Genomic DNA, 25,156 nt, shown 5'->3' on the forward strand with positions numbered 1-25,156 from the left:
CTCGATCTCCTGACCTTGTGATCCGCCCGCCTTGGCCTCCCAAAGCGCTGGGATTACAGGCGTGAGCCACCGTGCCCGGCCTCCCCGCCATGTCTTTAGCCACAGCCCTGCTTGAAGCCCTGAGGCTGAATACCCAGGCACCCATATATTTCAGTCAAGTCCGTCTTAGCTTCCCGGAGCTGCCGCAACAAAGCAGCATGAGCTGTGCAGCCTGAAGCAGCAAGAATTCATGCTGTAGGTTCTGGAGGCTGAAGTCTCAGATGAAGGCACAGGCAAGGGCCCTCAGAAGCGGACGCCTCCTCCCAGCCAGGGGCCTCGCCTGCCTCCCTGTGGTCTGCACAGCGATGGCCCTGCAAGTCTGCATCAGCTTTCCCTTCTGCGGACTCCAGCTCCTCTGGGTCAGGGCCTACCCCGTGACCTCATTTTAACCCAGCTGCTTCTGAGAGCCCCTGTTTGCTAATGAGGATGCGCTCTGAGGTGCTGGGGTCTTCAGTCCATTGTTTTTTGGGGGCACAGTTGAACCTGTAAGGGCCCGAGGGGTTCTTCCTGCCCTGCACACATTCAGACCATGGATTGCAGTAAAGAAATAAAGTTTAGGGCCGGATGCGGTGGCTCACGCCTGTAATCCCAGCACTTTGGGAGGCCGAGGCGGGTGGATCACAAGGTCAGAAGGTCAAGACCATCCTGGCTAACACGGTGAAACCCCGTCTCTTACTAAAAATACAAAAAATGGCTGGGCATCGTGGCACATGCCCGTAATCCCAGCTACTCAGGAGGCTGAGGCAGGAGAACGGCTTAAACCCGGGAGGCGGAGCTTGCAGTGAACTGAGATCGCGCCACTGCACTCCAGCCCGGGGGACAGCGAGACTCCATCTCAAAAAATAAAAATTAATAGACACGGGCCGGCCACGCCACGTGGGAGCTGGAGTTCGTCCTCAGATCATCTTGTCCAAAGCTCCGAGGTTAGGGGTATTTTTTTTTTTTTTTGAGACAGAGTCTCACTCTGTCGCCCAGGCTGGAGTGCAGTGGCGCGATCTCGGCTCACTGCAAGCTCCGCCTCCCGGGTTCACGCCATTCTCCTGCCTCAGCCTCCCGAGTAGCTGGGACTACAGGCGCCCACAACCGCGCCCGGCTAATTTTTTGTATTTTTTAGTAGAGACGGGGTTTCACCGTGGTCTCGATCTCCTGACCTTGTGATCCTCCCGCCTCGGCCTCCCAAAGTGCTGGGATTACAGGCGTGAGCCACCGCGCCCGGCCAAGGTTAGGGGTATTTTCAAAGGCAGTTTTGGGGGAGGGGGGCGGCGGCCAGGCGACTGGTGCCGATAACCACGTCCACCTGCTGAGCCGCTCCTGGGGGGCCCCGATGCAGCCACGGGTGTCAGACAAGCAAAGACCCTGGAAGGCGGGCTCCGAGGGGCAGCTCTGCCATGGCGGGTTCGCAGGAGGCAGGCAGGGTGCGCCTGCGGCCTCGGGGTGCTGGGCTTCGTGCGGCGCGGGCTCCTCCTCAGCTTGACGAAGGCGTTGACTCCGGGGCAAGGCCTCTCCGGGAAACTAGCCTAACAAGTCAGCGCGGCCCGATGGCCCAGGAGTAACAGGAGGACGCCACAGGGTGCGCTAGCGCAGCTCGCTGTTGGGGTTTTTCTCACAGATAGAATTTTTGCAAAGGCGGCTTCAAACCTAAGGCTCTGTCACTAACCTGCTGTCTCCAAACCTGCTCCGTGGAGGAGCCTTCGGTCTCCACGGCCCCGCAGGGAGCGGCGCGTCTGGCGCCTGAAGCCCGCCGCGGTCAGCCGGCCGCCAGGGGGCGCGGCAGCCTGGTCTTTCGGGGGCGTCCACGGCTGCCAAGGCCCGGCCGGATGTCCCGCCCCGGCGCCCCGGAAGGAGTCGCGAGAGAGGCGGCACGGGCTGACAGTGTCCCTGAGCCTCCGAGCTCGTCCCGCCGGCCCCGGCGTCGCCGCCCCGCGCAGTGCCCAGCCCGGCCCTGCCGACCTGCCTCTACCGCCGGCTCCGCGGCCTTCCCCGAGGGCTGGATGATGGGCGCTTTCGCCCTGCAGACGGTGGACACCGAGCTGACCGCGGACTCGGTGGAGTGGTGCCCGCTGCAAGGCTGCAGGCACCTGCTGGCGTGCGGGACCTACCAGCTGCGGCGGCCGGAGGACCCGCCTGCCGACCCCCAGAGCAAGGTGCGCGCGTCGCGGCTTCGGGAGGGCAGGGCAGGGCAGGGCAGGGCAGGGCAGGGCAGGGCCGGCCACGAGGTTGAGGCCGAGAGGCGCACAGAATCGCCCAGGAGGTGAAGAGGGGATGTTGGCCGTTTGGCCGGGACGTAGGTCAGAAACAGTTTAGAATCTTTTTAAAAACATTATTCTCGGCCGGGCGCGGTGGCTCACGCCTGTAGTCCCAGCACTTTGGGAGGCCTAGGCGGGCGGGTCACGAGGTCAGGAGATCGAGACCATCCTGGCGAACACGGTGAAACCCCGTCTCTACTAAAAAATACAAAAACAATTAGTGATGTTTTGGGCGGGCGTGATGCGGGCGCCTGTAGTCCCAGCTACTCGGGAGGCTGAGGCAGGAGGATGGTGTGAACCCGGGAGGCGGAGCTTACCGTGATCCGAGCTCGCACCACTGCACTCCAGCCTCGGCGATAGAGCAAGACTCCGTCTCAAAAAAAAAAAAAAGTATATATATTCTTTTTTTCTGAGATAAGGTCTTGCTCTGTCACCCAGGCTGGAGTGCAGCCTTGGACTCCAGCGCTCAGGGCATCCTCCCGCCTCAGCCTGCTGAGTAGCTGGGACCACGGGCAGGCGCCACCGCCCCCGGCCAACATTAGAATCTTCAGAGCAGAAAGTCTTCTATATACAGGTGTGGCCCAAGCTAATGGATGGAATCTACAGTAAAGAGAAAGTGGGAATTATATCTTAACTTCTGGTAGGTACATATTAGAATTTAAACTGGGCACTGAACAACAAGCCTAAGTCAGGACCGTCCCAGGCAAACTGGGTTCTGTGGTTACCCTAGCCATAGCTGGTCCCTGTTGGCCAGTTGAGAAGGAGCCCTCTCTGCCGGATCCAGGAGTGTTCACCTAGTCATTAATCATATGCAGGAAAATAGACGTTTCTCCAGCTCAGACAACCAGAGTTTCTTCCAGGCAGAATTCCACTCCGTCAGTCACGGCAAACCTTTTGAGTTCCTTGGATCCCTTTTCCCATCCCTTGGATTCCTTGGTGTCTTGGGGTAATCAGAGAATACCTCTGCATTTTTTGTAGGGTAGAATGGAAGTTGAGGAGCCTCGAGTCCGCTTAGGCCGTCTCTACCTATACAATTTCAATGAGAACAAGTCTATTCACCCTCTGGTCGAGGTCCAAAGAAAAGATACTTCTGCGATCCTGGACATGAAATGGTACAACTGTGATAATCCCCCTGGGTCTAGAATTTGTCATGAGTGGCAATCGGGGAGCCTGATGCTTGATGCCTTCAACAAGACAGGCATTGCGTCTCAACTTTGGGTTTATTTCTTTGCTGTCCTGCCCGCCTCCCACTTGGGGAGTGATTTACCCGGGGCTTACTTCCTTTGTCATGTTGCAGCCAGGAAGTGATGGGAGTTTTGTGACTTCATAACCTGGGGCGTCTTGTGTTTGAGAACACAGCTGTAGGCTCTCGCCCGCTTTTGGAGCTGAGATTTTTTTTTTTTTTTTTTTTTTGAGACGGAGTCTCGCGCTGTCGCCCGGTTGGAGTGCAGTGGCCGGATCTCAGCTCACTGCAAGCTCCGCCTCCCGGGTTTACGCCATTCTCCTGCCTCAGCCTCCCGAATAGCTGGGACTACAGGCGCCCGCCACCTCGCCCGGCTAGCTTTTTGAATTTTTTCAGTAGAGACGGGGTTTCACCGTGTTAGCCAGGATGGTCTCGATCTCCTGACCTCGTGATCCGCCCGCCTCGGCCTCCCAGAGTGCTGGGATTACAGGCTTGAGCCACCGCGCCCGGCCTGGAGCTGAGATTTAAATGCAGTCATGTGTGGCATAATTCTGTTTTGGTCAACAATGGGGCACGTACCATGGTGGTGCCTTAACGTAGTGGAACTGCCCTATACAGGTGCACAACTTTTTATCATTTTTGATTTTTTTTTTTTTTTTTTTTTTTTTTTTTGAGACAGGGTCTTGTTCTGTTGTTGCCCAGGCTGGAGTGCAGTGGCATGATCATAACTCACTGCAGCCTTGAAGTCCTGGGCTCAAGCAGTTCTCCATCTCAGCCTCTCGAGTAGCTGAGACTTCAGGTACGTGCCATCATGCCTCTTTTTTTTTTTGTTTTCACTCTCTCGCCCAGTGGCGTGATCTCGGCTCACTGCAAGCTCCGCCTCCCGGGTTCACGCCATTCTCCTGCCTCAGCCTCCTGAGTAGCTGGGACTACAGGCGCCTGCCACCATGCCTGGCTAATTTTTGTATTCTTGGTAGAGACGGGGTTTCACCGTGTTAGCCAGGATGGTCTCAATCTCCTGACCTCTTGATCCACCTGCCTCGGCCTCCCAAAGTGCTGGGATTACAGGCGTGAGCCAACGTGCCAGGCCTTACCACACCTCATTTTTGTTTGTTTGTTTGTTTGTTTGTTTGTTTGTAGAAACAAGGTCTTGACGTGTTGCTCAGGCTGGTTTCGAACTCCTTGTCTCAAGTGATCCTCCTGCCTTAGCCTCCCAAAGTGTTGGGGTTACAGGCGTGAGCCACCATGCCCAGCCACCTGTTTTTTATCTTTTTTTTTTTTTTTTTTGAGACGGAGTCTCACGCTGTTGCCCAGGCTGGAGTGCAGTGGCGCGATCTCGGCTCACTGCAAGCTCCGCCTCCCGGGTTCCCGCCATTCTCCTGCCTCAGCCTCCTGAGTAGCTGGGACTACAGGCGCCCGCCACCGCGCTCGGCTAATTTTTTGTATTTTTAGTAGAGACGGGGTTTCACTGTGGTCTCGATCTCCTGACCTTGTGATCCGCCCGCCTCGGCCTCCCAAAGTGCTGGGATTACAGGCTTGAGCCACCGCGCCCGGCCATGTTTTTTATCTTTTATATTGTATTCTTACTGTATCTTTTCTATGTTTAGGTACACAACCACTTACTGTTGTGTTACACTTGCCTGCAGTAACATGCTGTAAGGTTTGTGGCGTAGGACAATGGGCTGTACCATATCGTCAAGGTGTGTAGTAGGCTGTCCCAGCTGGGTTTGTGTGGACTACAGCCCCGCTGTTAAGCAAAGCGTGACAGTGATTACAGGGACGCACGGTGCTCTCCTGTGCCTTGGGCACATTGGTGTGCTTACGGTGGGCCCTCTCCTCAGGTGTCACATCCCGGTGGCTGGACATGCCCTCTTGGGCTTGGCAGATGCCAGTGGATCCATACAACTGCTCCGCCTGGTGGAATCTGAGGTCAGTGACTTGCACTTGTTCCGTGGGGCAGAAGGGACCTGAATAGAGAGAGTTAGGAAGGAGGCTGTGCTGACACAGACATTTTTCTAGAACGATCTCTCTTCGATGGTGAACAATACATAAACGTTCTAAGATAACATGGACTCTTTTTAAGGTGTATTGCATTCTACATCCACCTCCAAGAGGAAGTCACCTCGTGTGTCACCAGCAGAAGGGCTGAAGTGACAGCGTGTTCATTGACCTGCCAGTGGGTCTGACAGTTCTCTAAGAACCTGGGCAAGCGTTCGTAGGTTGATGCTGGGGCCCAGAGTAGCAATGAGCGTCCTGTGTGAAGATGGCATTTCTCACTGATGATTGGAAAAGCATGTGAGTCCTGGGTGAACTTCTCCGGGTTTCTCACAGTGCTGCAGAGCCATGCGTTAGCACAGTGACTTTGTCTGATAGCTGTCGGGGAGGGAACGGGGATGTCCCATAGTGGGGTGATGTAAACAGCCTGAGACTATGCCCTCCCTCCGATGCAGATGCTGCAGGTGGGACTGGGCCAACCAAGGGCCTGTGTAGGAAAGGCCTTGCTTAAGGCAGCCCAGAGCAGTTGCCCTGTCTTAGAAAGGAGGGAAAGAGCAGCCACAGGAAAGCTGTGGGCCCAAGGGAGGAGTGCATGAACCCAGGAAAGGGTTTTGGTGCAGCAGCCTGCTGGGAGCCAGGAATGGAGTTAAGCACTGACTAGGCTGTTTAGGAAATAAAATGTATATAGATCTGCGTAAAGAGCAACCACGTTCTCATGGCTGCTGGCGGCTTCTGAAGTGGAAACCAGAGGAGTTTCCCCATCGTCTCTGGGGAGGCCTGGGGTGGGCACGCGCGTGTGCCATTGTGGTCTGGAGCCTGCACAGACGTCTCGGCAGCATCTAGGAGTGCAAGGATGGCAAGGGGGTGTGAAAGGGAGGGAGACCGTGCCCCAAGGTCAAGCCTGTGGGAAAGTCCTCCTGCAAGTGTGAGGAGTGTGAGCTCCAGTGTCCCCAGGTCTTCTCGGGGCCCCTGGCAGGGGGTTCAGTGTTAGGTGCAAGTGTGACTCAGTGACTGACGGACTTCATCCGGGTAGGGTGTAAATGAGGGAACAGCGACTTCCCTGCAGGAGAGGAAAAGTCTTTTGGGGGCTCTGGGGGGGCTACGTCCCTTTGATGAGTTTTTTCTTCTCCAGGAGAAGAGCCACGTGCTGGAGCCATTGTCCAGCCTTGCCCTGGAGGAGCAGTGTCTGGCTTTGTCCCTAGATTGGTCCACTGGGAAAACTGGAAGGTAAGGGCCAGGCCTAGTCAGGGGCCCTGAGTCTTTCTCTGAGGACCACTTCCATTTTTGAGGCTACAGCACTCCAGCCACCTTTGGCCAGCCGCGACTGTGCTCCTCAGCCCTGGCACCATCACTGCTGGTCCTATTCTAAAAAAAAAAAAAGTTCCCCATTTTAGATACGTAGCAATAGTGTTTTACCTAGAGAAGCCGACACTGGTGTCTTTGACGAGCTTAGCAGTGGTTGTGATCTTCGCCAGCCGGTCTCTTAAGGGGTGTGTCCACATCCCAGGGCTGTGGAGACCCTCTGTCAGGACTTGTTTGGGAACCAGAAGAGGCTGACGAATACCATTCGGCCGGGCTTCTCCATGGGTTCCCTGTGTCTAGGGCCAGGGACCAGCCCTTGAAGATCATCAGCAGTGACTCCACAGGGCAGCTCCACCTCCTGATGGTGAATGAGACGGGGCCCAAGCTGCAGAAGGTGGCCTCATGGCAGGCACATCAGTTCGAGGCCTGGATTGCTGCTTTCGATTACTGGCATACAGAAATTGTGTATTCAGGTCAGTATTCCTCCGCTGGTCACCTCTGATGGAAGGCTTCCTGAGGGAGGGGCAGAGGGAGGGGGGAGGCCTGTGCTGCAGCTCTGATTCCAGCTGTGTTGGGATCTTGAAGACCTTTTATGGAAAGTGTACTTTTTTTTTTTTTTGAGACTGAGTCTTGCTCTGTCGCCAGGCTGGAGTGTAGTGGCACAATGTTGGCTCGCTGCAACCTCCACCTCCCAGGTTCAAGCAATTCTTCTGCCTCAGCCTCCCAAGTAGCTGGGATTACAGGCGCCCATCACCATGCCCGGCTAATTTTTGAGTTTTTAGTAGAGACAGGGTTTCACCATGTTGGTCAGGATGGTCTCGATCTCCTGACCTCCTGATCCTCCCTCCTGGGCCTCCCAAAGTGTTGGGATGACAGGCGTGAGCCACCGTGCCTGGCCCACTTAGCTAGTCTTTAGAGAGCAAAGTGTAGCTTGCCTCAGGCAGTGCAGGGTCTTGAGTGGTGCTGACCAGGGTGTTGGAGGAGCAGGCCCCTGTGGGCAGAGCCATCCTGCCTCCCTGATGTGCTCCGTGTCAGATCCTCTATGCTTTTACTGGAAGTCCAGTTTCTGTGGATACAATAGTGACATCACCACGTTGGATTTCAGGTTCGTCTGTGCCCTTTTTGGATTTAGTTTATCTTCCAGAAAAAAAAGGAAGCATGAGAGAAATAAGATTCCTTTCCAGGTCTTGTGAATGGTTTGCATTTGGGGCAGCTGATGTGAGAGTGGAAAATTAACTGCTGATTCCAGGAAGGAGGTAGCTTTGGCTTCTCTTTCCGGGGTGGAGATAACTCGGGACAGGTGGGAGGGGCTGGTCTCTGAGAGAAGACGGAAGAGGAGCTGCTGAATTTGCAAAGAGTCGAAGATCTGACTCTCCCCTGCCGCTACCCAGCCGGGCCTCTGTCTCATCTAGTTTGTCACAGCAGAGCCGTAAGTGATGGCCCTGCCTTCATTCCTGATTGTTTCCGTCTCCACACAGTAGTCAGAGCAAGTGTTTTAAAAACGCACACACGTTATCACATCTCACTCATCGTTAGAACCCCTCACAGTTCCTGTTTCATTTAGTTCCTGTTTCATAAAATTCAAAATAGTGATGCTATTGCCCAAGGCCTGTGGAATCTGGTCCACGCCTGCTTCTCCGGCCTTGTTTTGGCTCCTCTGCTCTCAGTCACCTTCTCCTGAAATAGTCCACGTTCCCTCAGTCTCAGGGTTTCGTCACGGGATGTTTCCTTCATGGGTGAATTCTGCTTTTCTGACATGCTCAGCTTAAAATCTTGTCCTTAGAAGACTGACGCAGAGCAGCCGTCCTTCCACCCCAGGCAGGCCTGACCGCAGCTCTCGTGCCGCCTCTGCTCATCCGAGTGGCGAGCATGTGTGTAAGGCGCGGTTCTTCGTTGTGTTGCTTGCTGTCGCAGCCGTGAACTGTGAGAGCCATGAAGATCTCATTTCTCGAGGTCTCTCCTTGGATTGGTTCTTCTACCTCGAGCTAATTCAGAACAAAGGTACCATAGGGTAATATTGAATAATTCTGGACTAATTCATTCAACAAATGCTATGTGCTGAGCCCTATTCTAGGTGATTAGAATACTTTAGCAAACTAAACAGACAAAAGTCCTGTTTTCTTTTTTAAGTTTTATTATTTTCATTTATTTATTTATTTATTTATTTATTTATTTTGAGATGGAGTTTTGCTCTTGTTGCCCAGGCTGGAGTGCAGTGGTGCGATCTTGGCTCACTGCAACCTCTGCCTCCTGGGTTCAAGTGACTCTCCTGCCTCAACCTCCTGAGTAGTTGGGATTACAGGCACCTGCCACCATGCCCAGCTAATTTTTGTGTTTTTAGTAGAGACGGGGTTTCACCATGTTGGCCAGGCTGGTCTTGAACTCCTGACCTCAGGTGATTCACCCGCTTTGGCCTCCCAAATGCTGGGATTATGTGCATGAGCCACTGCGCCCAGCCTATTTTATTTTTATGAGACAGGGTCTCACTCTGTCACCCAGGCTGGAGTACAATGGTGCAATCTCAGCTCACTCCAACCTCAACCTCCTGGGCTCAATTGATCCCCCCCGCACCTCAGCCTCCCTAGTAGCTGCAGCTATAGGCGCACACCACCATGCCCCACTAATTAAATTTTTTTACAGAGACAGGGTTTTGCGATGTTGCCCAGGCTGGTCTCGAATGCCTGGGCTCAAGCTATCTACCTGCCTCGGCCTCCCAGTGTTGGGATTATAGGCGTGAGCCACTGTGCTCGGCCTTCTTAAATTATTTATATAGTCCGGGCACGGTGGCTCACACCTGTAATCCCAGCACTTTGGGAGGCCAGGGTGGGCGGATCACAAGGTCAGGGGTTCCAGACCAGCCTGGCCAACGTGGTGAAACCCCGTCTCTACTGAAATACAAAAAATGAGCCTGGCATGGTGGCGGGTGCCTGTCATCCTAGCTACTTGGGAGGCTGAGGCAGTGGAATTGCTTGAACCCAGGAGGCACAGGTTGCAGTGAGCCAAGATCGCGCCACTGCTCTCCAGCCTGGCGACAGAGGGAGACTCCGTCTCAAAAAAAAAAAAAAAAAGATTTATATAAATATATTTTGGGGATGGGGTGGGTGGCTCACGTCTTGCTGTGTCACCCAGGCCGGAGTGCAGTGGTGTGATCACAGGTCACTGCAGCCTTAACCTCCCAGGGTCCTGCCTCAGCCTTCTGAGTAGCTGGGACTACAGGTGTGAGTTGCCACACCTGGCTGATTTTCACATAAAAGTCCCTGCTTTTACTCAGCTGACATTCTGTGGCGGGAAGACGGACAGTAAACACAAAGCAGAGTTTGTTATAGGGAAGGAGACTGCGCGGCACGTCAGGGGCAGTGAGCGCTTTGGAAAGAAGGTAGAAGGGTGCTGGGAGCAGGTGCAGATTATCCTGTTGGAGAGCATGGTCAGGGTGGGCAGTGGCCCCGCTATGGCAGAAGAGTAGCCAGTAGCCAGCACGGTTAGGATGACCTGAGGGAGTGGCGGAATAGAAGAGGGTGAAGTCAGAGGTAAATGGGCCAGGGCACAGGGCCCGGCAGGCGCCAGCAAGGACCTTGTTTCCTACTCAGAACGAAATGGGAGCTGTTGCAGGATGTTGAGCAGAGGAATGACAGATTCTGACTTGCATTTTAAAATTTATGACGACCTCTTTGGTGAATGTGAGTCTAGACGACAAGAGGGAGGGGCACAGCCTAGAGACTTGCCACTGGGCAGGTGATGAGTCAGCCCAGAGCAGGTTTGGAGTAGTGGAGGTGAGGACCCGTGGTTGGGTTCTGGACAGAAGTGAAGGCAGGTCCAGTCACATTTCCTGATGGAGTGGATGTGTGGGCATGAGAGAGTGGAGAGACTCATGTATAAAGAAGCCTTTGCCTGCTCTGTACAAATTTGCCACAGAATGGCAGCTCATACTTGAGGCTCATCTGCAGGCTTTATGCTTAGGTCAGCTGATTCCGCTGGTTCATTTAACTGTAGGTCATGTTCACCGTGTATCCCTAGTGTCTATTACGAGGGTCCATAGTGTGTGCTCAGCAAGTACCTATTTGATGGGTGGTGGGTGGGTGGATGGATGGATGGATGGATGGATGGATGGATGGATGGTGGGTGAGTGGCTGGCTGGCCGGCTGGATGGATGGACTTTTGGATGGTGGGTGGTGGGTGGGTGGATGGTGGATTGTTGGGTGGATGGATGGTGGATGAGTGGCTGGCTGGCCGGCTGGATGGATGGATGGTGGGTGGATGGATGCATTTTTGGATGGTGGGTGGTGGGTGGTGGGTGGTGGATGGTGGATGGATGGTGGATTGTTGGATGGATGGTGGGCGGCTGAATGGAATGGGAGGGCAGCTGGGTGGATAGATGGATGGATGGATGGATGGTGAGTGGATGAGTGAGTGAGTGGGTGCATGGGTGGATGGATGGTGGATTTTTGGATGGGTTTGGGGGTGGGTAGATGGTGTGATGGATGGAAGGTGGGTGGGTAGTGGGAGCTGGATGATGTGGGGTGGGTGATATGGTCAGGCCTAGACATTTTCCTTCTGCTGTTCACTCTCCCTGTGGGCCCTGCTCCTGAGCTTCCCTTCCTTCAGGTGCCACCATTCACCCCATGTCTGTGTTGCTTTTCTTCGAAGATTGGTTGTGGTTCCGTGCACCAACTCCTCTGTTCTCCCATCCTTTTATTTCCCCTAAACAAGTGCTTTAAGATGACAGAGGGCACCTTTCTATCAGGTGCACCGTGTGGAGTCCTGCTTGCTGCCTCCTGTGTGCAGTTTCTGTTCAGGGCTCTGATCTTGCAACTCTTGTTCTTAGAAGCCAGGGCTTTAATCACTGGAGCTCTTAGCAAAGGCAGTTTAGCCCCTGGGGCCTGGTAACGGCCCCTGTGAACAATGGTCCCCTGTGAACAATGGTTGCCAGCACCTGATGGCCTTCAGGGCCCCTTCAGTTTCCATTTCCTCCCTTCTGTTCCTGCAGGCAGAGACCGTCTGTCTTTCCCTTGCTGCTTGCAGTCTGTAGAGAGTCAAGGCACAGCAGTGACATTCCTGGGGGTTGTTTCTGGGACGTCCTGTTGAGGTGGCAACCTAAGACCCCCCCCCCCCAGCAAAGTCACCCAGGGGAACTTCCCACAGACATCAACGGCCTCAGCCTCGCTGAGAACGGTCACTTCCTCTCATTGGTGGTGTTGATACTTCTCTGTCTCCACACAGGGGGCGACGATGGCCTTCTGAGGGGCTGGGACACCAGGGTACCCGGCAAATTCCTCTTCACCAGCAAAAGGTAACTGCCCAAGAGCCAGCACTCGGTGCTCACACCGGCCCTCCCGCTCCCCGGGTCACCGGCCCTCCCGCTCCCTGGGTCACCGGCCCTCCCGTTCCCTGGGTCACCAGTCCTCCCGTTCCCTGGGTCACCGGCCCTCCGTTCCCTGGGTGCGTCCGTGTCCTAGGCACTGGTTCAGGCGCTGCATCTCTTGCAGACACACCATGGGCGTGTGCAGCATCCAGAGCAGCCCCCACTGGGAGCACGTCCTGGCCACAGGAAGGTGAGTCCCGGGGAGGCTCTCGGGCCCTTCTCGCCTCTTTCACTGCCTTTCTTCCCGGCACCATTGCAGCATTTCGTCTGCCAGTGCTTCGCCAGAGCGTAGGTATAGGGGTTTGGGAAATGGGACTTTGTCCTCGAGGGATGCGTGGGACAGGTCTCTGGGAGACGTTCTCTGCCCCCCAGGGACCTTGTGGAACAGGGGAGCCTGGGCTTTCCTTGCATGCCCTCCGTGTTTGGTTGGTTTCAGCTATGATGAGCACATCCTACTGTGGGACACACGGAACATGAAGCAGCCGTTGGCAGACACGCCTGTGCAGGGTGGGGTATGGAGAATCAAGTGGCACCCGTTCCACCACCACCTGCTCCTGGCCGCCTGTATGCACAGTGGCTTTAAGATCCTCAACTGCCAAAAGGCAGTGGGTGAGTGGGGACCCATGGCTGCTGGGCCTCAGGGCAGGGCACCAGTTCCCTGCCCCCTCGCTCTGCTGAGCTCTTCCCTCAGCTTTTACACACTCCCAGGGTCACGCCCTAGACTTGGTTGTGATCCGTAACCATCCCAGCTCCAGAATCTCTGCTCTCTAACCACACTTTTCCCTGGTTTCCCAGCTCTGTCATTCCGGTGCCTCCTGCATTTCAGCAGACCTCTGACCCCACTGGGACCTCTGGTTTGGAGGCTTGGCCACCGTCACTCCCATAACCATCCTTGTCTGTGCTCTCCCATGCTCCTCCTGCTTGAGGTCAGCTGGGACTGTGGTCTGCTGCCCCTGTGAGCTACACTCCATTCCCTTCATCCCTTTCTCACACTTTGGGCAGAACCCAGTGTTGTTTTGTTGGGAACATGCACCTCTGCTTCTGGCCGAGCCGGAGAGCGTGGCTGGAACCAGCTGTCCGCGTTGTGTTCCAGTAGGTCCCTGGGATTCCTGGTGATCTGTAGTTTCTCTAGGCAGTAATCCCCCACCATCAGAACTGGTTCACATTTTCTTCTCTCTCCTCAAATCTCCAGGACCTCCTCTTCCCTCCTGACTCTCAGCTCATGATCTCTCTTCTTTTGCTCTTTCCTCTCCCCTCACTCCAAAAATGAGCAATCACAAAACCACCTCATCTTCCCACCATTAAGCCCACCAGCCTCTCGGGCCATCTGCACGCTCTCTGCTCTCTACAGCAGTGGGTGAGCCGCACCTGTTCCCAAGGCCAGTTCCTTCTCTGCACTGGATTGTACTCAAGGACTTGATTGACTTGATTTCCACATGGTATTCCTCTTTTTTTTGAGACGGAGTCTGGCTCTGTCACCCAGGCTGGAGTGCAGTGGCGCGATCTCGGCTCACCACAACCTTCGCCTCCCAGGTTCAAGCAATTTTCCTGCCTCGGCCTCCCGAGTAGCTGGGATTACAGGCGCCCACCACCACGCCCAGCTAATTTTTGTATTTTTAGTAGAGATAGGGGGTTCACCATGTTGATCAGGCTCGTCTGGAACTCCTGACCTTGTGATCCGCCCAGTTTGGCCTCCCAAAGTGCCAGGATTACAGGCGTTTGCCACTGCGCCTGGCCCATATTCTTCTGTTTTCTGCATCTTTAGTTTCTCCATCTCTTCTGTATTGTTTCTGTTAGTTCTGTGAATGTGCTTCATATTTCTCATCATTTTTTGTTTTGTTTTGTTTTGAGATGGGGTCTTGCTCTGTCACCCAGGCTGGAGTGTGGTGGTATGATTGTAGCTCACTGCAGCCTCAACCTCCTGGGCTCAAACCATCCTCCTACCCCAGCCTCCCGAGTAGCTGGGACCCCAGTGCGAAGCCGTAATATTTCTTGTATTAAAACAATTTGAGATCTCTTTCTTGTTTGTTTGTTTTGAGATGGAGTCTTGCTGTCACCCAGGATGGTGTACAGTGGTATGATCTCGGCTCACTGCAACCTCTGCTTCCTGGCTTCAAGCAATTCTCCTGCCTCAGCCTCCAGTGTAGCTGGGATTACAGGGGCCTGCCACCACGCCTGGCTAATTTTTGTATTTTTAGTAGAGATGGGGTTTCGCCACATTGGCCAGGCTGGTCTTGAACTCCTGACCTCAGGTGATCTGCCTGCCTCAGCCTCCCAAAGTACAGGCATGAGCCACTGCGCTCGGTCCCTGGGTTCAAACCATCCTTCCACCTCAGCCTCCCGAGTAGCTGGGACCACCATGCCCAGCCATAATATTTCTCGTCTTAAAACAATTTAAAGTCTTTTTTCTTTTTTTTTTTTTTTTTTTTTTTGAGACGGAGTCTCGCTGTGTCTCCCAGGCTGGAGTGCAGTGGCGTGATCTCGGCTCACTGCAAGCTCCGCCTCCCGGGTTCACGCCATTCTCCCGCCTCAGCCTCCCAAGTAGCTGAGACTACAGGCGCCCGCCACCACGCCCGGCTAATTTTTTTTTTTTGTATTTTTAGTAGAGACGGGGTTTCACCATGTTAGCCAGGACAGTCTCGATCTCCTGACCTCGTGATCCACCCGCCTCGGCTTCCCAAAGTGCTGGGATTACAGGCTTGAGCCACCGCGCCCGGCCTTTTTCTTTTTTTTTTTTTTTTTGAGACGGAGTCTCGATCTGTCGCCCAGGCTGGAGTGCAGTGGCGCGATCTCGGCTCACTGCAAGCTCCGCCTCCCGGGCCGATGCCATTCTCCTGCCTCAGCCTCCCGAGTAGCTGGGACCACAGGCGCCCGCCTCCGCGCCCGGCTAATTTTTTGTATTTTTAGTAGAGACAGGGTTTCACCGTTTTAGCCAGGATGTGCCCGGCCTTTTTCTTTATTAATGGTGATACATTTTCCTCTGAGCACTGCTTTTGCTGCAACCCATACATTTTGGTATGTTGTATTTTTATTTTCATTCATCTCAAGGTACTTACTTTCTAATTTCCCATGTGACTTTTTTCTTTGATCATTGGTTATTTATGAGTGTGTTGTTTAATTTACATGTTTTTAAGTGCCCACATTTCTTTCTGTTACCAGTTTCTAATGTTATTCCATTGTGCATTCCTGTTGAATTTACTGAGACTTGTTTTGTGGCCTAGAATGTGGTCTCTCCTGGGGAGTGCCCCTGTAGGTGCCTGTGAGGTCTCGGCTTTATAATGTTGTTCAGATCTTCTGGTTCCTTACTGATATCCTGTCTGGGCAATATTGAAAGTGGGCTAGTGGCCGGGCACGGTGACTCATGCCTGTAATCTCAGCACTTTGGGAGGCCAAGTTGGGCAGATCACGAGGTCAGGAGATCGAGACCATCCTGGCTAACATGGTGCAACCGTGTCTCTACTAAAAATGCAAAAAATTAGCCGGCATGGTGGTGGGCACCTGTAATCCCAGCTACTCAGGAGGCTGAAGCAGGAGAATGGTGTGAACCTGGGAGGCAGAGGTTGCAGTGAACCAAGATCGCACCACTGCACTCCAGCCTGGGTGAAAGAGCAAGACTCTGTCTCAAAAAAAAAAAAAAAAAAAAAAATTAGCCAGGCGTGGTGGCGGGCACCTGTAGTCCCAGCTACTTGAGAGGCTGAGGCAGGAGAATGGCGTGAACCTGGGAAGTGGAGGTTGCAGTGAGCCAAGATCGCACCACTACACTCTAGCCTGGGCGACACAGCAAGACTCCGTATCAAAAAAAAAAAGAGAGAGAGAGAAAAAGAAACTGAGCCATTGTTACCTCCAACTCTAACTGTAGAATTATGTATTTCTGGCCTTGTTTCTATCAGTTTTTACTTCATGTGTTTTGGGGATCTCTTTTATGTATGTTTATAATTCTGGTATCTTCCAGATGTGGTGACCCTTTTATCAATCTGAAGTGTCTGCCTTTAAATCTAGTAACATTGTTTGGTTTAAAGTTTTGTCTGGCATCGGTAAAGTCACTTCAGTGTGACGTGATGCATCTTTTTCATTCTCTTTCAGTTCATGCCTCTGAGTCTGCGGCGAGTCTTTGGTAAGGGATCGTGCTCTGTTTTTTGTTTTTTGTTTTTTTTTGAGGGAGTCTCACTCTGTGGCCCAGGCTGGAGTGCAGTGGCGAGATCTCGGCTCACTGCAAGATCCGCCTCCGGGGTTCACGTCATTCTCCTGCCTCAGCCTCCCGAGTAGCTGGGACCACAGGCGCCCGCTGCCACGCCGGCTAATTTTTGTATTTTTAGTAGAGACGGGGTTTCACCATCTTGGCCAGGGGGCATGCATTTTTGCCAGGGACCTGTGAAAGTGGTGCTGTGCCCTCCTTAGTTCCTCACATCAAGGGCCTGTGATGCCCCTTTGTCCCATTTTTGTGAAATTTGGTCAGTTTGTGAAGGTGGTGTTTGCCCCGATCCCTTCACTGAAGAGATACTATTTTCCTCTTTGTAATTAATCAGTAATCTGTGGTGAGAATCTTTGAACATGTGTCACTAATTCCCTTATCAGACTTTTTTTTTTTATTTTTTTGAGACGGAGTCTCGCTCTGTAGCCCGGGCTGGAGTGCAGTGGCCGGATCTCAGCTCACTGCAAGCTCCGCCTCCCGGGTTCCCGCCATTCTCCTGCCTCAGCCTCCCGAGTAGCTGGGACTACAGGCGCCCGCCACCTCGCCCGGCTAGTTTTTTGTATTTTTTAGTAGAGACGGGGTTTCACGGTGTTCGCCAGGATGGTCTCGATCTCCTGACCTCGTGATCCACCCGTCTCGGCCTCCCAAAGTGCTACGATTACAGGCTTGAGCCACCGCGCCCGGCCTCCCTTATCAGACTTTTATCCAATTTAGAGGCAATTGTTGCCTGAATAAATTATGATAATGGAAAAATGGTGATTTTCTTCTTTTTTTTTTGAGATGGAGTCTTGCTCTGTCACCCAGGCTGGAGTGCAATGGCACAATCTTGGCTCACTGCAAGCTCCGCCTCCCGGGTTTGAGGGATTCTCCTGCCTCAGCCTCCCGAGTAGCTGGGATTACAGGTGCCCACCACCACGCCTGGCTAATTTTTTGTATTTTTTTTTTTTTTTTTGAGACAGAGTCTTGCTCTTTCGCCCAGGCTGGAGTGCAGTGGCAGCATCTCAGTTCACTGCAAGCTCCGCCTCCCGGGTTCACATCATTCTCTTGCCTCAGCCTCCCAAGTGGCTGGTACTACAGGCGCCGCCACCTCACCTGGCTAGTTTTTTGTATTTTTTGTATTCCTCCCATTCTTAATGGCATTTTTTTCTACTCAGAACACAGCATTAACATAGTATTTTTCTCTCCTTGCCCCACCTATTTTTTCCTAAGTCTCATCTCACAATTGACTATGGGTTGTGCTCCCATCCGTCCTGGTGACAGCCGTTCCCAGCGCCACCTGTTTGGATAGAGCTTGCCTCCTGATAGAGGCTTAGGAGAGGCCCTTGGTGGTGGTTCCTAGACTTCTGAATGCTTGATACTTTTCTCTGCAGCCTTGATAATTGAAGAAGAACTTGCCCATTAATCCCTTGACTTGCATCTCCTTTGCTTGAGTTTCTTAAACACACTCCAGCACTGTCTGGCTGGCACACACTGGGTCTCCTGCCTTTTAACTGCTTTTGTAAAAATTGTGGTAAAATTTATGTAGCCGGGCGCGGTGGCTCACGCCTGTAATCCCAGCACTTTGGGAGGCTGAGGTGGGCGGATCACGAGGTCAGGAGATCGAGACCATCCTGGCTAACACGGTGAAACCCCGTCTCTACTAAAAATTCAAAAAATTAACTGGGTGTGGCGGCGGACGCCTGTAGTCCCAGCTACTCGGGAGGCTGAGGCAGGAGAATGGTGTGAAGCCGGGAGGCGGAGCTTGCAGTGAGCAGAGATTGCGACACCGCACTCCAGCCTGGGCCACAGAGCCAGACTCCGTCTCAAAAAAAAAAAAAAAAAAAAAAGTATGTAACATAAAATGCATCATTTCAGCCACTTTAAGTGGCAATTTAGTGGTATTAAAGACATTCAAGGCCGGGTGCAGTGGCTCACGCCTGTAATCCTAGCACTTTGGGAGGCTGAGGCAGGTGGATCACCTGAGGTCAGGTGCCTGTAATCACAGCACTTTGGGAGGCTGAGGCAGGAGAATCGCTTGAATTCAGGAGGCGGAAGTTGCAGTGAGTCGAGATCACGCCACTACACTCCAGCCTGGCAACAGAGTGAGACTCCATCTCAAAAAAAAAAAAGACATTCAAATTACTGTGCAATCATCACAGCTACTTATTTCCAAAACTTTTCTGTCACCCCAAACATCCCTCCACCCGCCCCTGTAAACTCCGTTTACTCTGTCTGTTGGGATTTGCCTATTCTAGATATTTCATGGAAGTAGAATCGTCTTTTTATATCCGGCTTCTTTACATAGCTTAACGTTTGCAAGGTTCACCCATGTTGGAGCATGTGTCAGAATTCTCTTCCCTTTTTTTTTTTTTTTTTTTTGAGACGGAGTCTCGCTCTGTCGCTCAGGCCGGAGTGCAGTGGCCGGATCTCAGCTCACTGCAAGCTCCACCTCCCGGGTTCACGCCATTCTCCTGCCTCAGCCTCCCGAGTAGCTGGGACTACAGGCGCCCGCCACCTCGCCTGGCTAGTTTTTTGTATTTTTTAGTAAAGACGGCCTTTCACCGTGTTAGCCAGGATGGTCTCGATCTCCTGACCTCGTGATCCGCCTGTCTTGGCCTCCCAAAGTGCTGGGATTACAGGCTTGAGCCACCGTACCCGGCCTCTCTTCCTTTTTAAGAATGTAATGATGGACCACATTGTGTCTGTTCATCCTCTGATGGACATTTGGGTTGTTTACACCTTTTGGCTATGGTGGGTTTTTAGTTTTTTTGTTTTGTTTTGTTTTGTTTTTAGAGAGGGTCTTGTGTCCTGTCACCCAGGCTGGAGTACAGTGGTGGAGTCAGAGCTCACTGCAACCTGGACTGCCTGGACACAAGCAGCCCTCCTGCCTCAACTCAGTCCTCAGTGTTGGGGTTACAGGCTTGAGCGACTACATCCGGCCTTTAATTCTTAAAGTTGAAGCGGTGTACTAACATAGGTCTGAGAGTTCACCATTCCAGGTCAATTTTGTCAGATACTCTGTAGGCCATTTTTTCTTTTTTTTTCTTTTGAGATGGAGTCTTGCTTTGTTGCCCAGGCTGAAGTGCAATGGCGCAATCTCAGCTCACTGCAACCCCTACCTTCCAGGTTCAAGCAATTCTCCTGCCGCAGCCTCCCGAGTACCTGGGATTACAGGTGCCTGCCACCATGCCTGGCTAATTTTTGTACTTTTTATTTTATTTTATTTTATTTTATTTTATTTTTTTTTTTGAGACGGAGTCTCACTCTGTCCCCCTTGCTGGAGTGCAGTGGCCGGATCTCAGCTCACTGCAAGCTCCGCCTCCCGGGTTCAGGCCATTCTCCTGCCTCAGCCTCCCGAGTAGCTGGGACTACAGGCGCCCGCCACCTCGCCCGGCTAGTTTTTTTGTATTTTTTAGTAGAGACGGGGTTTCACTGTGTTAGCCAGGATGGTCTCGATCTCCTGACCTCATGATCCACCCGTCTCGGCCTCCCAAAGTGCTGGGATTACAGGCTTGAGCCACCGCGCCCGGCCATTTTTGTACTTTTTAGTAGAGACAGGGTTTCACCATGTTGGTCAGGCTGGTCTTAAACTCCTGACCTCAGGTGATCCACCCACCTCGGCCTCCCAAAGTGCTAGGATTATAGGCGTGAGCCACTGTGCCCGGCTGGCCTTTTTCATAACTTTATTTATTTTTTTGAGACAGAGTCTCGCTCTGTCATCCAGGCTGGAGTGCAGTGGGGTGATCTCAGTTTATTGCGACCTCTACCTCATAGGTTCAAGGGATTCTCCTGCCTCAGGCTCCTGTGTAGCTGGGACTATAGGCGTGCGCCATCACGCCCAGCTAATTTTTGTGCTTTTAGTAGAGATGGGGTTTCACCGTGTTTCCCAGGCTGCTCTCGAACTCCTGCCCTTGGGTGATCCACCTGCCTTGGCTTCCCAAAGTGCTGGAATTACAGGCGTGAGCCACTGCACCCAGACTATATCTTTAATTTAAAAAAAATTTTTTTTGAGACAGAGTCTCACTTTTTCACCCAGGCTGGAGTGCAGTGGTGCGATCTTGGCTCACTGTAACCTCCACCTCCTAGGTTCAAGCGATTCTCCTGCCTCAGCCTCCCAAGTAGCTGGTACTACAGGCGCCCACCACCACACCTAGCTAATTTTTGCATTTTTAGTAGACATGGGGTTTCACCATGTTGACCAGGATGGTCTCGATCTCTTGACCTCATAACTGCCCGCGTTGGCTTCCCAAAGTGCTGGGATTACAGGTGTGAGCCACCGTGCCTGGCCCAATTTTAGAACAATTTGTACTGGCCGGGTGCGGCGGCTCACGCTTGCAGTCACAGCACTCTGGGGGTGGCGAATTGCTGGTGCCCGGGAGTTCAAGACTAGCCTGGACAACGTAGTGAGACTCCGTGGCCACAAAAGATAGAAAAAACTAGCTGAGCATGATGGTCGCAGCTACTCAGGAGGCTGAGGCAGGAAGATAGAGCCCGGGAGGTCAAGACTGCAGTGACCTGTGATCGCACCACTGCACTCCAGCTTATGCGACAGAGTGAGATCTTGTCTTGAAAATAAAAAGAGGAAAGGTTGGCCTGTGGCTAATCAGAAAGGGCCTCCTGTTCTTGGGGTCTCAACGGTGTCTTCCGTCCACTCATTCGCAGTCTTTTTCGCTGGCTGTGGCTTTCCGAGGGCCTAGACTCTGCCTTGTTACCTTTTCCTAAGCTGTAGAAGAGGTCCTGCTGGCCCGAGTGGGCGTGTTGAGCGATTGCCGGATGAAAGACTAGCAGAGGTCCTGCCTGCCCTGTGACACTACCTCACAGGGGACAAGTAACGGCCTCCGCAGGGGCTCCCTCCTGGGGGGCACCCCACACGTGCTGCTCGAGGGCCCCTGTGGCTGTCTCCGAATGTTCAGCATCTTGCTGCTCCTCGCAGCCACCTCTGCCCAATTGAAGCCCTGGGCCCAGGGTTGGGCCTCCCTGGGCCGGGCCTGTACATCCTCGGCATATTGTGTGATCCAGTGCCATCCTGTTCTGCCCTCAGCCCTTCTTCTTCAGCACTTATTCTGGTTCTGATTGCGGTCACTGCTGGCATCAGTCCCTGGACTTCAGAGGTAGCAGTGGCAGCCCTTTCAGAGCCTGAGTGGCCACCCAGCCTTGCAACCCCTGGCTCACCTTCCAGTTGCTCTCCGCGACCACCCCTGCCAGCCCTGGCCTTGCCTGCTAGACTCCAGACCGCCTCGGGTTTGGCCGCACCTCGTCATTCCCTCTTGCTGTGGGGTCTGTTGCTGTGCGCTCTGGGAGGTGGTCCTGGCCTCTTTCCAGGGCTGTCCTCCGCCCTCACAGTTGCCATAGCAACTTCTCTAAAGCAGCTGCTCACTTAACCTTGTCAGCGGCTCCTTTCCAAAATGCAGACTGTGAAACAGGGCGTGCCGGGCCCTGCATGCTTGGGACCCTCCAGCCCACTGTCACTCACTCACAGTGCCACGGCCGCCTGTTTGCGGTTCCCCGTGCGAGCCGTGGACTTCCTCACCTCTGCTGTACATGCCGCCTGTTCCTCAGACATCCCCTTCCTTCGCAGCTGGCTAAAACTCCTTTGTCCTCTGGTTTTTTTTTGTTTTTTTTTTTGTTTTTTTTTTTTTGAGACGGAGTCTCACGCTGTTGCCCAGGCTGGAGTGCAGTGGCGCCATCTCGGCTCACTGCAAGCTCCGCCTCCTGGGTTCCCGCCATTCTCCTGCCTCAGCCTCCCGAGTAGCTAGGACTACAGGCGCCCGCCACCGCGCCCGGCTAATTTTTTGTATTTTTAGTAGAGACGGGGTTTCACTGTGGTCTCGATCTCCTGACCTTGTGATCCGCCCGCCTCGGCCTCCCAAAGTGCTGGGATTACAGGCGTGAGCCACCGCGCCCGGCCTGTCCTCTGGTTTTAAGTGTTAACCGAGGTCTTTCCCCCCTCAGGCTTTTGCTGTGTTCCTCACCTTTGAGTGTGGTTCTTTAGCCCTGCCTGATGATTCTCTTGGAGGCACGCAGGTGTGTGCACTGCAAGGTGACGGTCTGTTTCTTCTCCAGCATCTGCCCAGGTCTTGCTGGTTCCTTTGCATGACACGGCGGCTCCTCAGGAAACGTGCTGACCTGTGAGGGGCTGTTCTTGGTGGTCTCTCTGTCAGGCATGACAGTTGGGGAGAGGCTCTGGGTGATGTTGTGTTTCCTGGGTCTGATCTCTCACTCCAGAGGAGAAGCAGGAGGCGACGGTCCTGGCATCCCACACATTGCCCAACTCGCTGGTGTATGGAGCCGACTGGTCCTGGCTGCGCTTCCGTTCTCTGCAGCGGGCCCCCTCGTGGTCCTTTCCTAGCAACCTAGGAACCAAGACGGCAGACCTGAAGGGTGCAGGCGAGTTGCCAACACCCTGTCATGAATGCACAGAGAATAGCGATGGGGCGGGCCATGCCAGACCCCAGAGTAGAATGAAGCCACTCACAGAGCGCATGAGGAAGAGCGGCACCTGGCTGCAGGCTACAGCAGCCACCACGCGTGACTGTGGCGTGAACCCGGAAGAAGCAGACTCGACCTTCAGCCTCCTGGCCACCTGCTCCTTCTATGACCATGCGCTCCACCTCTGGGAGTGGGAGGGGAACGGAGCTTGAAATCACGAAGCCCCTTCCCATAAGGAAACCAGGAGGGAGACTGAGTGAATGCCTGGGACTACCTCATCGGAGATGCTTACTGCAGCCCTGCAGACGCCTGTGCACTGATGGAATCCACAGTGTAGTCAGAAAAGCTGTTGACTTCTCTTAAATCAACTTCCCTGCTAGGCCCCTGAAAATGGACTGGGTGATTCTCTCTGGCAGACAGTGGGGAAGAGACTCAGTTCCCAGCTTGCAGATTTGTTAAGTTTTTCGGGTAGATTTTGACTTTCAGCCTTTCATACTTGTTTAAGCAACTATTTATATTAAATGAAGTTTTTTGAAAAACATGACTTTATAACATGTTTTAAATGAACATTTAATGCCTCATCATGGCACCAGAAGTGCTCGTATAGATTTAGCACAGCCAGTCCAAAAATGCAAAATCCCAAAACTTTTGGAAAATCCCACAGCTGAACTCATGTGATGAGTTGCATATATTATTAAAAATACTGAGCACAGGCACAGTGGCCTGTAATCCCAACACTTTGGGAGGGGCTGAGGCAGGAGGGTTGCTTGAGGCCTGGAGTTCAAGACCAGCCTGGGCAACATAGCAAAACCCAGTCTCTATAAAAAAAAAAAGTTAGCCAGGTGTGGTGCACGGTGCCTATGGCCCCAGCCACTTGGGAGGCTGAGGCAGGAGGATTGTTGGGCCCAGGACGTCGAGGCTGCAGTGAGCGAGGGGCAACAGAGCAAGACTCATCTCTAAAAAATAAATAAATAATAAAAATACTGTGTAAACAATGACAACCAGTTACAGATTTGTTCCTTCTCTCATAGCTTCACTTGACTAGCCTAAAAAACATACATATTGTATAAAACTACCATCAGGCTATGTGTATAAGGTGTATATGAAACAAAATTGAATTTCCTGTTTAGACTTGTATCTCACCTCCAAGATATCTCATTATGTACATGCAAATATTCCAAAATCTGAAAACTGAAATCCAAAACATTTCTGGTTCCAGGCTTTGTTTTTTTTTCGAGACGGAGTTTTGCTCTTGTTCCCCAGGCTGGAGTGCAATGGCACAATCTCTGCTCACTGCGACCTCTGCCTCCCGAGTTCAAACGATTCTCCAGCCTCAGCCTCCTGAGTAGCTGGGATTACAGACATCCACCACCATGCCCAGCTAATTTTGTATATTTTTAGTAGAGACAAGGTTTCTCCGTGTTGGTCAGGCTGGTCTCAAACTCCAGACCTCAGGTGATCTGCCCACCTCTGCCGCCCAAAGTGCTGGGATTAGCCATGCCTTTTTTTTTTTTTTTTTTTTTGAGAGAGTCCTGCTCTGTCACCCAGGCTGGAGTGCAGTGGCTTAATCTCGGTGGTTCCATCTCGGCTCACTGCCCTCCACCTTCCAGGTTCAAGTGATTGTCCTGCCTCAGCCTCCGGAGTAGCTGGGATTACAGGCCTGTGCCAACATGCCTGGCTAATTTTTGTATTTTTATTAGAGACAGGGTTTCACCATGTTGGCCAGGCTCCTGACCTCAGATGACCCACCTGCCTCAGCCTCCCAAAGTGCTGGGATTGCAGGTGTGAGCCACGGTGCCCAGCCCCAAGCATTTTGGATAATGATGCTCAACCTGTATTGGATCCCTGTGCAGATAAATAAAAGGGAGTGTGTGTTCCGAGTTGCCTTGGGGGTCACCAACTTGAAATATGTGAAGTCTGTAGGGAACAGTCATCACTGCAGCATCCACATGGGTTAGCTCCCAAATACTGGACAGATGGTGACTTTAGGTGTGTGAACTAACTGGGTGTGTTACATCCAACTCCTGCCATGAGGGCTCTTGTCTCTCTGGGAGGAACTGTGGTTGAAGTACAGGCCACAATTTGTCGAATCCTCAGCATTTACTAATGCCATATAGGTGACCACAAGTAAAAAACATGCAGTTTTATCCCTTCCTTTTTTTTTTGAGACGGAGTCTCGCTCTGTTGCCCAGGCTGGAGTGCAGTGGCACGATCTTGACTCACTGCAACTTCCACCTCCTGGGTTCAAGCGATTCTCCTGCCTCAGCCTTCTGAGTAGCTGGGACTACAGGTGCATGCCACCAGGCCTGGCTAATTTTTGTATTTTTAGTAGAGACGGGGTTTCATCATGCTGGCCAGGCTGGTCTTGAACGCCTGACCTTGTGATCCTCCCTCCTCGGCCTCCCAACGTGCTGGGATTACAGGCGTGAGCC

General features: G+C 52.9%; 1 protein-coding gene and 1 long non-coding RNA gene across 29 annotated transcripts; one reads left to right on the forward strand and one right to left on the reverse strand.

Annotated features, from left to right (window-relative positions):
- Positions 1-1,886: 1,886 nt before the first annotated feature.
- Positions 1,887-23,263, forward strand: DPH7 (diphthamide biosynthesis 7). Of its 28 annotated transcripts, none has more exons than XM_077966853.1 (12): positions 1,887-2,183; positions 3,264-3,397; positions 4,148-4,267; positions 5,076-5,168; positions 5,310-5,397; positions 6,596-6,690; positions 7,066-7,238; positions 8,584-8,766; positions 11,983-12,052; positions 12,249-12,314; positions 12,561-12,733; positions 22,521-23,263. In XM_077966853.1, exons 4-12 carry the CDS (start codon positions 5,146-5,148, stop codon positions 22,934-22,936), a joined length of 1,287 nt encoding a protein of 428 aa, XP_077822979.1. In that variant the 5' UTR covers positions 1,887-2,183; positions 3,264-3,397; positions 4,148-4,267; positions 5,076-5,145; the 3' UTR covers positions 22,937-23,263. The 28 variants fall into 28 exon arrangements, with proteins under 28 accessions (XP_077822979.1, XP_077822981.1, XP_077822984.1 ...); XM_077966855.1 differs by having other exon boundaries at positions 8,680-8,766; XM_077966858.1 differs by lacking the exon at positions 8,584-8,766.
- On the reverse strand, positions 4,312-22,672 carry LOC144334932 (uncharacterized). Its single transcript, XR_013405231.1, has 4 exons — positions 22,268-22,672; positions 6,880-8,750; positions 5,024-5,435; positions 4,312-4,725 (listed from the first exon to the last, which is right to left on the reverse strand). It is a non-coding gene; the product is annotated as an uncharacterized LOC144334932 (long non-coding RNA).
- Positions 23,264-25,156: the final 1,893 nt, after the last annotated feature.

Source organism: Macaca mulatta, chromosome 15 (assembly GCF_049350105.2).
Source record: "Macaca mulatta isolate MMU2019108-1 chromosome 15, T2T-MMU8v2.0, whole genome shotgun sequence".
NCBI lineage: Eukaryota > Metazoa > Chordata > Mammalia > Primates > Cercopithecidae > Macaca > Macaca mulatta.